At 54.3% G+C, this 14,209-nt stretch overlaps 1 protein-coding gene across 1 annotated transcript in view; it reads right to left on the bottom strand.

The window, feature by feature from the left end:
- Window positions 1-1,534: 1,534 nt before the first annotated feature.
- CREBBP (CREB binding protein) overlaps window positions 1,535-14,209 on the bottom strand; it is a 48,105-nt gene continuing 35,430 nt past the window's right edge. Inside the window, 11 exon segments of the mRNA XM_063143366.1 lie at window positions 1,535-3,561; window positions 3,563-4,827; window positions 5,765-6,046; window positions 6,169-6,330; window positions 7,270-7,437; window positions 7,943-8,108; window positions 9,379-9,492; window positions 10,121-10,267; window positions 10,792-10,942; window positions 12,851-12,918; window positions 13,874-13,951. Coding sequence (XP_062999436.1) covers window positions 2,613-3,561; window positions 3,563-4,827; window positions 5,765-6,046; window positions 6,169-6,330; window positions 7,270-7,437; window positions 7,943-8,108; window positions 9,379-9,492; window positions 10,121-10,267; window positions 10,792-10,942; window positions 12,851-12,918; window positions 13,874-13,951 — 3,550 coding nt within the window. The 3' untranslated portion in view covers window positions 1,535-2,612.

Genomic DNA, 14,209 nt, shown 5'->3' with positions numbered 1-14,209 from the left:
TATGAATCCTGCCCACGTGCATTTCGAGAGGTGGAAGCATGCCTAGATGATGCTTGAATTCACTCCTCTCCCTTTCAAAAATAAAGTAAAAACAAAAAGTGAGCCAAATTCTGGAAATAATCATGAAAACCCCAACACCAGAATATTATGAAGGAAACCACGGGGGTGGGGGTGGGGGTCACTTGGCCAGCTTTGAGGCATGGAAGGCAGCAAACGATGAGAAGTGATCACCCCCTGCACCCCCTCAAAAAGGCTGCGCTGTTGCAACGTGGTTAGCGCTGAATTGCAGACCCCCTTTCCCACAGCTGCCACATGGGTCCTGTTGGATGCTTTGGAGATGGTCAGGTGCTTTGCGCGGACAAACCCTCCGTTTGAGACCTGTGCCCTGGCCGCAGCGCCCGGCTTCAGAAGCCAAGAGAGCAAGACCACTTTGAGGAGGGAGGGAGGGGGCCCCACCCATGTCCACTCAGCCTAATAGTGCACGGAGCCACTGGGAACCACCCTTCAAGCGTTTTTACCAGCTTTCTTAGAAACACCCAGCACATTCCAAGTTCCTTCTTTTTGATCACATATATTATATATGTTTTGGGCTTTTCCTTGTAAGTATACCATGTGCCACAGCACAAGGACTTCCCATCCTTTCTTTTTAGACATGTCTGGGTGTTTATAGCCACTGACCACAACCCAGACTGGACATCCTGATTGCTGAAGAAGGATGCAAGGAAGAGCTGAAGCCATTAAAGTTTCATATGCAGATGCTGAAGCAGAGATCATCTACAGCCTGGAAAATTGAATAGAGGCTCCGCTGCGGTTTTCATAGTACTAGGAAACTCATCAACCTCCACCCCCCCCCACCCCATTCTACATTACAAAAATATTGACATTAGCACTTATTTCACTTAAGAATGTCAGATACTCCAACCAACAACAGCAGCCTTATTATTGTGGGAGCAGGAAGCACTTGTTTCGTTTTCTAGCCCCCCAAAAAGTTGTAACTTGGATTTGATATCTGAGACAGATGACTGTGGCCTTAACGTGTAACTTTACTAAGTAGAGAATCTAACTCCCATCATCCCCGCCTGCATGAGGAGTTGTAGTCCAAACATACCTGGAGGGCACCAGGATGAAGGAAGGCCGAAGCGCCGTTTACGAGAGCTATCGCCCCGTCCAGCATCAGAAGAGAGAGGGGGTCACCAGTTACGGGACGGAAAGCCCATTATGTCCTGGGATTTCCCATCATGCTTTGGTCTTAGGAACGTTACCTAAAATAAATACCTTAATTCCAACTAGTGATCTGTCGCTAAATGAATGCATTTTTTAAAAGAAAGATCAGCCGTTAATAACTTATTCCTGTTAACTCTTATAAATGGAATTCTCCAAATATTAAATTAATAGGAGACATATTACCCTTCTGTGGTCTTTCATAGGTACACACACATAAGGGTTCTGCTGACATGGTACCATTGGGTATGTGTCTGTGTGCGCGAGTAAAACCTTACAACATTTGACATGTTTTTAAAGAACAGAATACATGTTAAAAACTTCAGTAATTTATATCACTTTTAAGCAATACTTTATATACAATGGAAAAAGACATGCATAGTCCAAATACAATGTTGAAAACGGCATTTTTCATAACAAAAAAATCCAAACACTAAGTTAATACCATGTACATGAATTCAAGGACCACCCTTTTTGTCTGTGGCACACAGTTTATTTAACAATATGCTATAGAAGTAAGAAATGAGTTTGCTTTCCCCCATTCTGTACAGTGATTGAATCTTGAATTTTTCATATTTATAGTAATTATAGAGCTTGCATGATTTACACTATAATTGCTTTTCCTCATTTCAAGTTTCACATCAAAGAATTAAAGAAAAGAATATGCTTCTTCCCTGTTAAAATTAGCATGGCCTAAGACGTGATCGTCCCTGTGTTTGTTTATTTATTTGTAAATCTAAAACCAGTTTTATCAGAGAAACAAAGCAACGATCTCTACATCGGCAACGTGTGTTTCTGTGTGCACAAGTCCGTTCCTATCTTTTCCAGGGGTAATAATACTTCAGATACCTGCAGAGTTCAGTATAGAATAGAAAAAAATCTTTCTGCCAAACGTCAGAAAGTTAGCAGGATACATTAGAATGTTGCATTATCTCAGGAAACAGTTTCTGAATATTATTTGTCTTCTCTGTTAAACGCAAATGCTTAGTCTTGAAAGTACAAATAAAAATATGAATATAATGGACTTGTTTTCCCCTTTAAAAAAGCAAAGTCAACAGTAACAACAAAACTAAAAAAACAAAACAAAACAAAAACCCTAAAAAAAAAAACCCCACAACAAGAACAACAACGAAAAAAGAGAGACCAGATAGTTTAACAACCCCGGCTGGCTTTCAACAAAAAAATATATATTCTTTGTTTTTGTTTTTAAACAGCAATTCATCCTTCCATGGGTGTAGGACGAACCAGTCCCACTTGGGGCTTCACTCAAGCTAGAGGTCTGCGTTTTCAGTACAAAATGTCCAGGAGCCCGAGGGAGGGGAGGGGAGGGGAGGGGAGGGGGGTCCGGCCGGCAGCGGGGCGGGTGGGTGGGTGGGGGGCCTCCCGCAACGCTACAAGCCCTCCACAAACTTCTCTAGTGTGTCTCCTCCTGTAGTGTCGCCAACCAGGGATAACTCATTGGGCAAGACGTTCCTGTTGGGGGTGTTGAGCTGGGGAAGCATTGCACTCTGCTCGGGGTTGCCCAGGTCCATGGAGCTCGCCAGGGTCACGGCCAGCCCGGGGTGGGGGGAGCCAGTCTGGGGCGAGGCGTGGTGCGGGGAGGGCTGGGGCTGTATCCGGGGGGAAGGGCTGGAATGTGGCGGCTGGGACTGGGGCCGCGGGGACTGGACAGGCGCCGGCGACCGCACCTGGCTGCTCAGAGAGGCGCTCATCGGCTGGCCGGGCAGGTGGGGGGCGCCCGCCGGCGCCGGTGGGGCTTGTCCTGAGAGCAGGTGCTGCTGGGGACTCATGGGGTTGGCCTGGCCCGGCGAGCCCAGCTGCTGCTTCATCTGCTGCTGCTGCTGCTGCTGCAGGATCCGCTGCTGCAGCGCTTGCTGGAGGCTGGGGCTGCCGTCCGCCCCCAGGCCAGGCTGCCCCATGGGGTTCAGCTGTCCCATCTGAGCCATTGGGCCCAGGGCCCCTGCTTGGATGGAGAGGTGCTGCTGCTGCTGCTGCTGCTGCTGCATCCGCTGCTGCTGCATGGCTTGGGAATAGCCACCAGGGCCTGGAGGCTGCTGGAACTGATTGTGAGCGGCCATCCCAGCCCCGCCTTGCTGCTGCTGCTGCTGCTGCTGCTGCAGGAGCTGCCTTCTCAGGATCTCCCTGTACTGGGGGCTCATGCCGGCTATGCTGGAGCTGTGGGCCGGGTTCATGATGTTGATGGGCTGGCCCTGAGCGGGGTTCAAGCCGGCCAGTCCTGGCTGCTGGGGAGGAATGCCTGGCCGCTGCACGCCTGCCTGCATGGCACTCATGTTCTGCAGGCCCGGCTGAGCGTGCAGCCCTGCGGGCGGGGGCGGGGGGCGGCTGCGGCGGCTGCAGCGCGGCCTGGGGCTGCTGCAGGCCCGGCTGGTTTGCTACGTATTTGGCTGTTCTCTGCTTGATAAAAGCTGCCATGAGTTGCGGGTTCGACTTCAGAATGTTGAGCACCTGCTGCTGCTGCTGCGGGGAGCTGGGCGATTTCAAGGTCCGTAGCAGCTCCTGCAGGGCGTTGGGGGGGATGCAGCGGGGCGGCGGGGGCGGCTGCACCCCTGGCATCCTCGGGCCGGCCACCGCTTGCTGGGCCGGCACCGGCAGGACCGGTCGGGCCATTCCGGGCTGCTGGGCGGGCAGGGGAGCCGACTGCCACGGCCCGGGCTGCAGCGGGGAGATCGCCGGGCCGCTCACGGTGTTGGGCCGGGTGACATTCACGCCAGCCTGCTGCATGGGGTTCGCCGCTCCCACCGCCGGGCTCACCAGGCCCGCCCGCCCCGGAGGCAGGCCGTTGCTGCTCACCCGGTAGAGCTGCTGCTGCTGCTGCTGTTGTTGCTGCTGCTGCTGCTGTTGCTGCTGCTGCTGGGCTGCTTCGATCTCAATTTGCCGGGCTGCTTCCACGGCCCCCGGGGGAGGCTGGGTGGGCGGTGGGGGCGCGGCCCCCGGGGGAGGCTGGGCGGGCTTGCCGGTGGACACGGGCGGTGGCGCTGGAGTCCTTGCGGCTCCGGGGAAGCCGGCGGGGGCGGGCTGAGGCGGGGCCTGCTGCGGGGCCGGCGGGGCGCCGGGCGGCTGAGGCGGGGCCTGCGGCGGGGCGCCGGGCGCGGCGGCTGAGGTAGGAGAAGGCAAGCTCTGCTGAGGCACGTTGCGGGTGGTCATGGTGGCCATCCTGCGGCGGATGAGCTGCGCCTGCTGCAGCCGGTGCTGGATCTGCTGCTGCCGGAGCTTGTGCTTGATGTTGGGGCAGAAGGGCACGGGGCACTTGTTCTCCGGGCAGTGCTTGGCGTGGTAGCAGCACAGGGCGATCAGCTGCTTGCAGACCGGGCAGCCCCCGTTGGTCTTGCGCTTGCAGCCCTTGGTGTGCTGGACCACCCGCTTCATCTTCTGGCAGGAGGGCAGCGAGCAGTTGGCGTTGCGGCACTGGCAGGCGTGCACCAGGGACTGGATGCAGCGCTGGATGCTGAGCCGGCGCGACTCCTGGGGGCTCTTGGACTGCTGCTCGCCCTGGCTGCCGCTGTCGTCGTCCAGGCCCAGGCCCCACTTCACCATCTTGTGTTCGTGGCTCTTGCTGTTGTGGCAGCTGATGCAGAGGTCGTAGTCCTGGGAAGCAGCAAGAGGAGGAGAGGAGGAGAGGGGGAGAGGGGGGGGGCATGCGTCAGGTTCCGAGACCGAGGCTCTTGCACCCCGCCCACCGCGCAGGCACACCTGCCCCACCCCACCCGCCCCATCGCAAGACAGGGGAACAAGGGCGGGCCACGAAGCGCCCCCCAACATGGAAGGAGTCCGTCCCCGAAACAGCGGCAGAGATCCAGACAGCCCTGCAGGACCTTTGTATACGGAACAACGCCGCTGATAACGGAGCCCTGGGGCGGCAGCAGCAGCAGCGAGGAGGCCCTCTGCCACAGCCCCAGCACAGATGCCTCGGTCGGCGGTGGGACTGCGAGAAGAGCCTCCCCTGAAGCGCCCAAGGCCCGCAGGGGAGCACGCGATTCACCGAATCGCCTGGGCCCACGTTCTAGAGGGCTTCACAGAACCAGCTCTCCGAAATGCCCCGGAAGCAGCCGGGGCAGCCACTGAGGCTGGGGCAGCCGGGCGCTCCTGCTCAAGCATCTGGCTGCAGCAGTCTGGACCAGCTGACATTTCCACGCCTCTCCCAAAGGCAGCCTCATGCCGAACGCGCTGCAGCTTGCCAGCTCAGGGCTGAGCGCAGGAGGACAGCCAAAGTGCGAGCCTGCGCCTTCAAGGGGAAGGCCCCCCTCCCTCGACCGGCCGTCTTGGGCTTTGCCCTCCCCCACAGCCTTCTCCCTTGTTCTCCAGATGGCGGCCTCCTCCAGGGAAGGCTCTCCACAGGCCCCGGAGAGCCACGCAAGTCAGCGTCCTCCCAAAGCCATCCATGACTTCCAGAGGTCCCGACACCTCTGGGGGCGCCTGCGCAAACAGGCGTTTGACTGCACCGAGGAGCACGCGACGCCCCCGGCACAGCCGGGCAGAGGCAGGAGAGCCCCGGAGGAGCTGCCACGCCGCCGCCAGCGCTCACCTCGCAGACGGTGCAATGCCACCTGGTCTCCACGTGGTGCTTGCACTCGTTGCACGTGTAGACGAAACGGTCCTGGCCTTGGGTGTGCAGCTCCACCAGCATGCACAGCGTGGACCACTTGGAGCGGCGCAGCGAGGAGAACTCCCAGTGCTTGTCCCTGGCTAAAGTGAGAAAGGCGTCGCGACCGTCCATCAGGTCACAGCTCAGCAACGGATCCGGGTCCACGATGGGGGGCAAGGTGTTGACCACAGGGCCGGCGTGCAAGTGGATCACGAAGAAGACCTGCGGGGGAGCGGGGGCAGAGGGTCAGGCCAGCACGCAGGGCCCCGGGGTTTCCGGCCCAGGCTTTCCGGCCCCGGCGGCCCTCCCTTCCCGGGCTGAAGGGGGAAAGGCTGCTGCGGTACCTCCTTGTGCTTCTCCATGGTGGCGTAGAGCTTCTGCGAGAGGTCGTTGGAGACGTTGGGCATGATGGGCTTCTTCTTGTTGGCTCTGCTGATGCTGCTCTTGTTCTTGTTGGTCTTCTTGTTGTTCTTCTTCTTGGCGCTCTTGCTGTCTCCCTGGCTCCCCTGCCGAGACAACGCAAAGCTGCTCAGGCCCCGGGGCCCTTTGCAGGCAGGCAAAGCCGACCCGAAACCGTCGACTCTCGGCTTCGGGACAGGAGACTCAGTTCCTCAGTGTTACAGAAAGCATCACCCGCTGGACGTTTTTAAAACAACCCATCAGACCAAAGAGTTCATGTGAAACGTTCCCATTTTTATGGTTTTCCAACAGTGCCATGAATTTCTATAAGGAAAACGCACCCCGAGCCGCAGGTCTCTCCGTACAAAGCACCTGCGTATTCCCTGCACTCCCAAAGTCGGATCCCCCCCCTTTGGCCGTAATTTCAACTATGCAGAGGCGGGGGGGGGGGGGCTGCAGTCTCAAGCAGAGCTGCCCCTGAAGACGTCCGCTGCAGCCTCCCCAAACACAGCACTGTGAACGCGAGCCTCCCTGAAAGCCCAAGTCAGAGAACTTGCCACCTCTGGGCGGTTGTGGGCTCAACCCAGCCTTCCTCGCCACGGGTGTCAAGCGCCCCCCGGGCCTCGTGCTCCTTTAAAGAGCTCAAAGGGAGCGCCGGGAAGAGAACCCACTGATCGCCCTAACCCTAACCGCCCAGAGAGCTGTGAACCGCCCAGAGAGCTTCGGCTATTGGGCGATATAGAAATGAAATCAATCAATCAATCAATCACGACAATCACCAGACGAAGAGAGCAAAGCGTAAGAGGACAACGCCTCGGCTGCCTCCCCAGGCAAGGAAGGGGGAGGGGGCACTTCCGTCGCACACGCAGCGCTGGGCTCCAGTCGGCAGCTGCTGCTGCCCGTAAACGGCAGGGCCTGGGGATGGACCTGGACTGCCTGGGCTGGAGAACTGGGCCTTCCTGCCTGCCTGCCTTCCCTCCCTCGCCCGTCCCTCAATGGAGCCCACCACCAATCCACTCCCAGGCGCTCAGGGTGGCTTCAGTCACCTCCGTGGTTTCGCTGGCCGCCGTGCTCTCTTCCTTTTTCCTCTCCTCCTCTTCCTGTTCCAGCTCCTTGATGCTCTCCTCGAGCACATTGGGCCAGAAGTCGCCTTCAAAGTAAGGCAGTTCCTTTGCACTGGTCAGCCGGTCCTCCGTCGCTTGCTTGAAGATGTCCTGTAAGAAAGGCAACGTTTCCCACCCTGGGCTTAGCTGTGCTGCGTAGAGGGGCAGCGGGGGGGGGGGGGGCAGGCCTCCTGCGGCTTTGCCCTCAAGCAGGTGGGGGTTCAGAATTGCGCCCTCCAGGGTCTGCAGCCACACTGGATGTTGGTGACAAAAATCAATCCCTCTCTGATAAACGTCATGAGTCAGCACAGCCTTTCCCATTAAAACCCACCCGATGCTGCCAAATAAAGCGGCACCTGCCTCAAAATCAGCCCATTTTAATGTCTAACAGAGACAGCAGCGTCGCTTTGAATCCGTATCTGTTAAACGCTTCTTCACCCAGAGTAGAAATGCAGCTATGCTTTAGGTAGCAAAGCTTTCATTTCGGACTAGCGAAGACCCACAGAAACGGCTGCCGACCCGCTTTCCAAACTCTTGTGGCCCTAGCGCCCCCTCCTTCCTTTTCTCGGGAGAGAGACGCCCGCCGCCGCGTCCGACATGCCCCAGCAAGGCTCACCTTGTAGTCATGGATGATCCTCTCGGCAAAGGCCTTGTCCAGCATCTTTTTGTACCATTCCTGCAGCCGCTTGGGTTTGGGGATTTTCTGATCAGGAGGGTGACAGTGGAAGATGTAGTCATCCCCCTCGCTCGGAGGGCAGGCCCAGATGTGGCCGGTCACGTACCTGCACATCCCACAAAAGCAAAAGAAACCCAGTTGAACATTTCCCCCCACCCGAGAACTGGTTCAAAAGTGACCCCGGCATGGCAGCAAAGGTGAGCGGCCTTTCTCGAAGACGCATCACCCAGCGACGCCCCAAGGCAAGGTGGGTCACTGCGACCATCTCCGTGCTGGGACCTCGAAGGGCTGCCGTGGGGGGAGGAAGGCAGGTGGGTAGAATATCTCTGCAACCTGCGAGGAGCGGGAGCGGCAATGGCCCTGCTGAGCAAGTCCCACCAGGCAGGCTTCAACGCCCGGCTGCTTTGGGCCAGCCTGGTTTCCACAGCCCAGAGGGTCAGCAGCCGAAGGCGGCCTTCTCCAACCTGGAGCCCTTTAGGTGCTTTTAACTACAACGCAGAGACCCTCCTCCAAATGAAGCCAGGTGAGTGGCTGCTTGTTTTTGAAAGCCACGTCCGTGTCAGAAATCTCCCAAAGTTGCACTAATATTTCTACACACGATGGTGCAAGACTTTTGTGTGGTTTCTCCTCTACTGCAGTGCTGGGCAACCCTGGGCCACATTCTCAACACCAAAAAACAAAGGGGGGGGGGAGTGAGACTTTGTTTGCCGGTAAATTTGTCCATTCTAAGCCCCCACAGTGGTTTGCTACTGAATTTCAGAGGCAAACTGTGACTTTTCCAGTAGAAAAAGAAATTAAAACAGGCATGGGGGGGGGGGCATGTTCCTGTTGTAGAAGGAAGCGTCATGCATCAAAGTAGCCCTGCAGCATCGCCAGAGCTGGCGCACGTGGGGCCTAGTGGCTAGAAGGCCACAGAACACACAAAGCATCGTCCTTCAAAAGGTGTCGCGGCACGACCTCGCACACCAAGGGTGGGGAAACGGCCGCCTCCTGCGATCCCAGGAGATTTCCCTCTGGGCTACTGGGCTTAGGGCACCAACTATAATTGGGGTGGGCGTGGGGAGAGGAGCTGGGATGGACGGATGGATGGGAGGAGGTGGGGGAGAAGAGGCTCCCTGCCCACTGCCACTCTGTGGCTCACAACACGACCCTGGCCTCGAGGGAGGCTCCTCGCCCGCGGCGCCCGCGTTCCGTCCTTGCTTGTTCTGATGCTCAGGCGGGGAAAAGGCTGCGCGTGGCCCTGAAGGAGCTGAAGGGATGCAACGGAATGAATGCCAACCCCTCCCCCCTCTCCCTCGCAGGATTTAGCACCGTATCATTAGGCAGAGCCACCAAGATGCTCAGCAACAAAGATGTCCCGAGAGAACAACACTCACCCCAGTTTCTTGACATATTCCAGATACCCAATAAGGATTTCATGATAAACAGCAGTCCGGAGGCATCTTGGGCGGAAGAAATGAATACTATCTAAGTAGGAGATGTACACACGCCTGTGACAAAAGGGGAAGAGAGACTCAACAAAACAGAAGGGCTGGAGCTCCGTGGCAGAGACCCGCTTCGCGCGCAAGAGGTCCCCGGGCGCTTTCTCCAGCATCTCCCGGGAGGGCGGGGGAAGTCCTCATCCTGACACCATGGAGAGCCCCTGCCAGTCAGGGCCGGCAGCAAACTGAGCGAGACGGACCCCGTGGCCTGTTTCTGCACGAAGGCGGTTTCCTCTGGTCTCAGAGGTTTCTGGAGTTTTACTTGAGAATCACGAGTGAAGTCGTTCTCCAAAGCAAAGAAAGATCCCAGCATGTTTTTCTGGGAATGAGCTTCACTCGTGGGGCCCAAACACCAGAACTTAAACGACCTGCAATTTTAGGCCCTGTATCTGTCTGCTTACAGAGCTGAATTGTATGTAGAGCGTAGTTACTCAATTTCTGACATCTGGGAGCAACAGTGAAGAAGTTGTATCGACAAGAGACGCAAGACAAAAAAGGGACAGGTGCAAAGATACAAAAAATGGGGACGGGCAGCAGGAGGGATAATGGCAGGAGCGGGAAAGGAGGGAAACCAAGGGCCAGTCAAACCAACCATCCTCCCGCCTTGGGAGTCCCAAACGAGGCGCTGGAGGATTACCTGGTGTTTGGGGGTGGGCACTCATACCCATACTCCTGCACGTGCATGCCGAAGAAGCACACGTCCACGCCATCAATCTCTTCAAAAGCAAAGAGAGCCTTTGTTCGGTAGGGGAAAGACTCGGACATCTCACGCGAGTCTACGAACCTGCAAGACAGAGAGCAGTCCCTAAGCCAGTTCATGAAAGAATAGTAAAGTGGGACGATTAAGACGGAGTACGGCTCGTTAGAAACAACAACAGCCGTCCTGCTGTTTTCAAGGCAGACACAACTAGTGAAAGGGCCCGTTAGGCTGGAAACACACAGGTGTCCTTGGAAAAAGGCTTCCCAATGGGCAAAGCAGGTGAGGCTCTGGACTTGGCCCCAAACAGCCCACGGCCTAGGGTCCTTCCTCCCGCAGCGGGCAAATGCAGCTGAAAACAGCACCTGCTTGGGGTAGCGCCCCCAGCAGACTCCAGCTCCGGCCGTAGGACTGCCGCCACGCACACAGCGACGACGGGGCCTTCAGGTCAGGTACCCTGTTCTGACCCAGGAGGTGCTCACGGCACGTCTAAAGGGGGCGCTACAGTTAATTAAATTGCCAGTGGCCAAGATAAAGGGAGTGCGCAGAGGACGACTGGTCCCGTCGCTTGGTAACGGAGCGGCTCCGCTGAAGCAGGAACCAAAACTCACCTAGATTTCATTCCTGGTTTCACTTCCACTGTTTTATCTGAACTGGCTACTACTCTCACAAAGACTTCCCCAGCTTCCGGGTGATTCTGCCGCCGCAAAAATTTATTTACCCTCTCTTCCAAGTGGTTTCCTAAGCGGGTGGTCTGTAACCCTGAGGGGGGGGAAAAGAATTGAGTCGTAGGAGGAAGTCAGTCCACGGGATAACAAAGAGACCAGCCGGATCTGGATCAACCATATCCCTTTACGTTTACATCAGTCTTGGAAATAAAACGAAGGCCGAAGCCCTTAGGATGCAGCTGCTCCCGTGGAAAACAGCAAGCTTCACTTCCAAATAAAAATGGTCAGCAGCAAACTTTTGCAAAACATTTGCATGCAACTGATTTAATTTATTACATTTCTACAATGCACCACAGCCAAAGTTCTCTGGACAGTTCACAGTTATTATTTTTTTAAGATGTCTTGATTGTCATTTGGATATTGCATTAGTTTTATGTGCTCTTTTAATTAATTTTATGTATTTGATTTATATTGAACTGTTGTACTGACGTTGCTCCCCACCTCGATCCAAAGGGAGAGGTGGGTAATAAATAAATAAATAAAATTATTATTATTATTATTATTATTATTATTATTATTGAAAGGTTACAACGTTTAGGGGAAACATGATAGAGGTGTACAAAACCATACCTAGTGTGGAGAAAGCTGACTCATGTGGTCATCCCATGAAGCTGAATGGTAGGACATTCAGGGCAGCTAAGGAGGAGCACGTCTTCACGCAGTGCAGAGTTGGAACTGGCCACCACAAGGCGTAGCGACAGCCACCAACTTGGGTGGCTTGAAAAGGGGACTAGACTAATTCATTTAGGACAGCGAGGCGATCAACGGCTACTAATTCCGATAGCTATATGCCACCTTCAATATCGTACCCTAGTTGCTGGGGAACATGGGTGGGAAGGTTGCGCTGTTGCATTCATGTCCTGCTTGTGTGCTTCCCACTGGGGCATCTAGCTGGCTGCTGTGCGAACGTCTTTATGCTGGACTAGAGAGGCCTTGTTGGGTCTGATGCAGTTTCAGGGCTCCTCTTCTTACGAGAGGGCCACCCGGCAACTAAATGATATCACAACTCTATTCGCACAGGGAGCGGCTTGCAAGGCATCGTTCTGAATGTCTTTCTACCAGCGTGGTTTGGATACCTATTTTATGTATGCATTCATGGGATCTAGTTGTCCAATTGGTGGAGCTACGATAAGCGTTGCATCAATGAGTTCCCTCAAAAGAGAGAAAGGGTCTGTTTTATCTTGAAAACGGTCATCCAGAGACAAAATGAAATGGGGGGAGAGGGAAAACATAAAGTTTTCCCTCAATACCTCTTTGAATCCCAGGAGGATTCCGCCAAATGTGAACCCCACCCCTCAAGAATTATTTAGTTTGAAAATGAGGTTTGTAGAAAGGAGCTACTAAGATGCACTAACAGCGTAGATTAATACACAACTGATTTACCCTCTATAACAGCCTTCCTCAACCTGGGGCGCTCCAGATGTGTTGGACTACAACTCCCAGAATGCCCCAGCTGGCTGGGGCATTCTGGGAGATGCAGTCCAACACATCTGGAGCGCCCCAGGTTGAGGAAGGCTGCTCTATAAGGTGGGGACAGCCTTTTCCTGGGCAAGGTTAAATGTCCTCCCCTCGGCAGACCGCACGGGGCGCCTGCAGGGTATCCCCAAGGAAGCCACAGGTTGTCCTTGCAACCTTTCAACTTTAGAAGAGGTCACCCACTTTATTTTAGAATGCAAAGTCTATTCAGACATTAGGGAAGTTTATATCCTTCCTTTGCTAGTTTGGATGAAGGGAAGATTGAAAAGCTGCATTTTTTATTGAATGGTTTTAATAAAGATGTAACTTTTAGAACTGCTAAGTTTCTTGCGCTGCCCCTGCTCTTGCGCACAAAGGCCGAGGGGATGAATGAATGTAACACATCTATGTGAAACTGTATCAGGGCTGGTTGCTAAATACAATAAACTTGACTTGGAATACACAACTAAGAAGACTACAGACTTACTTTTGGCACTGAATTTGTTTTCTTTGCGTGTTCGTCCAGTTTTCTTCAAGCAGTTGTCACACACAAACCTAAAAACACAACAGAAAGTTTGTCAATATAAACTTGCTCCAGCATCACGGCCAGGCTGGGAACACCACAAAAGCCGTCCCCCCCCTATACACTAGGGCCCCCACTAGCCTGCGGCCGCCACATCCCTTAACCTCAGTGAGTTCCATCCTTCCCAACGAAGAGCAAACGCAGCAGCCAACGTGGCTTTTCCTTTCTGCTACTAATCAACCAATCTCCACCTGGAGTTGAAGCGCATATTAACCCCTGAATTGCTCAACTGGCATGTGCTCAAGTTCTGACTATCTGGGCTTATGCAGGAGGCATCAGATTGCCTCACTTAAGGGCTGCAGGCAGCGACCGGAGCTGGCTCTCGTTGGGCAACAGAGCTACAAATCTGGGTGAAGACAAGCCAGCAAATACACTCCCAGGAGGGCTCGGCTGCCAAGAACTAAGCAGTGGCCCTGGGCCCTCTGGGGTGGTGGCTTGAAATGGCCTGCCTTCCACAGGAAGCCCCTGTGTCCCCCAGTAAACTGATCATGAAGCTGAGGACGTCTGTACCACAGAGACCTGTTATAAGAAGCCCCAAATCCCAGGTGTCTGGGTACCTGGGAAACTCACTGGTTTTCTACGTAACATGTGTTCCACGCAGTAAGTAACTATCGCTATAACCATCAAATAGATCAAAGCAGCAGGGAAAGACATGCAAGGAACAAATCCTTTTGTTGGCAGGGGCTGCCCTGGGTTGATAAAACTGGCTTAGTTATGCTGTAAGGCATTTTAAAAGTAATGCCAACAAACTCTTTTAAAACTGTGGCTATGCAACGCTATGCAGACCTCTCTGTGAGTAAACCCCACAGGATACAGCAAGAGGGACTGACTTCTGAGTAAACATGTGGAGGTTTTTGATGACCATAAGCAGAGCAGTTTCTGAAAGTTCACTACAGCGAAACCTGACACCTTCCCACGCGGACTTACCCTGAAGGCCAGATAATATCATAATGCAGCACACAGATCTGGTGCATCTTCCGGCCACATTCTTTGCAGTCAACAAAGCTGGGCAGGGGAAGAAAGGAAGAGAAAACCTTATTTTCCTTGAAGCCAAAATGTGAAAGAGCAAAGTGTCGGTGAATACGGCGCCGGGCAGAAAGCGGAACGCCTTCGTGCACCAAACACATCTTAGATATCTGAGCGTTGTAAGCAGAGGACCATCAAGAACATCAAACTCTCTTTTTCCTGAAGTTTGCCAAGCCCTTTTGTTTGAACAAGGGTTTCTGACAAAGAGTAAGAAAGGGTGATTTCAGCAGTATTCAG

This window comes from Elgaria multicarinata, chromosome 17 (assembly GCF_023053635.1).
Source record: "Elgaria multicarinata webbii isolate HBS135686 ecotype San Diego chromosome 17, rElgMul1.1.pri, whole genome shotgun sequence".
Lineage (NCBI taxonomy): Eukaryota > Metazoa > Chordata > Lepidosauria > Squamata > Anguidae > Elgaria > Elgaria multicarinata.
Note: the sequence above shows the minus strand (reverse complement) of the source record. Positions and strands in the feature narration are given on the sequence as shown.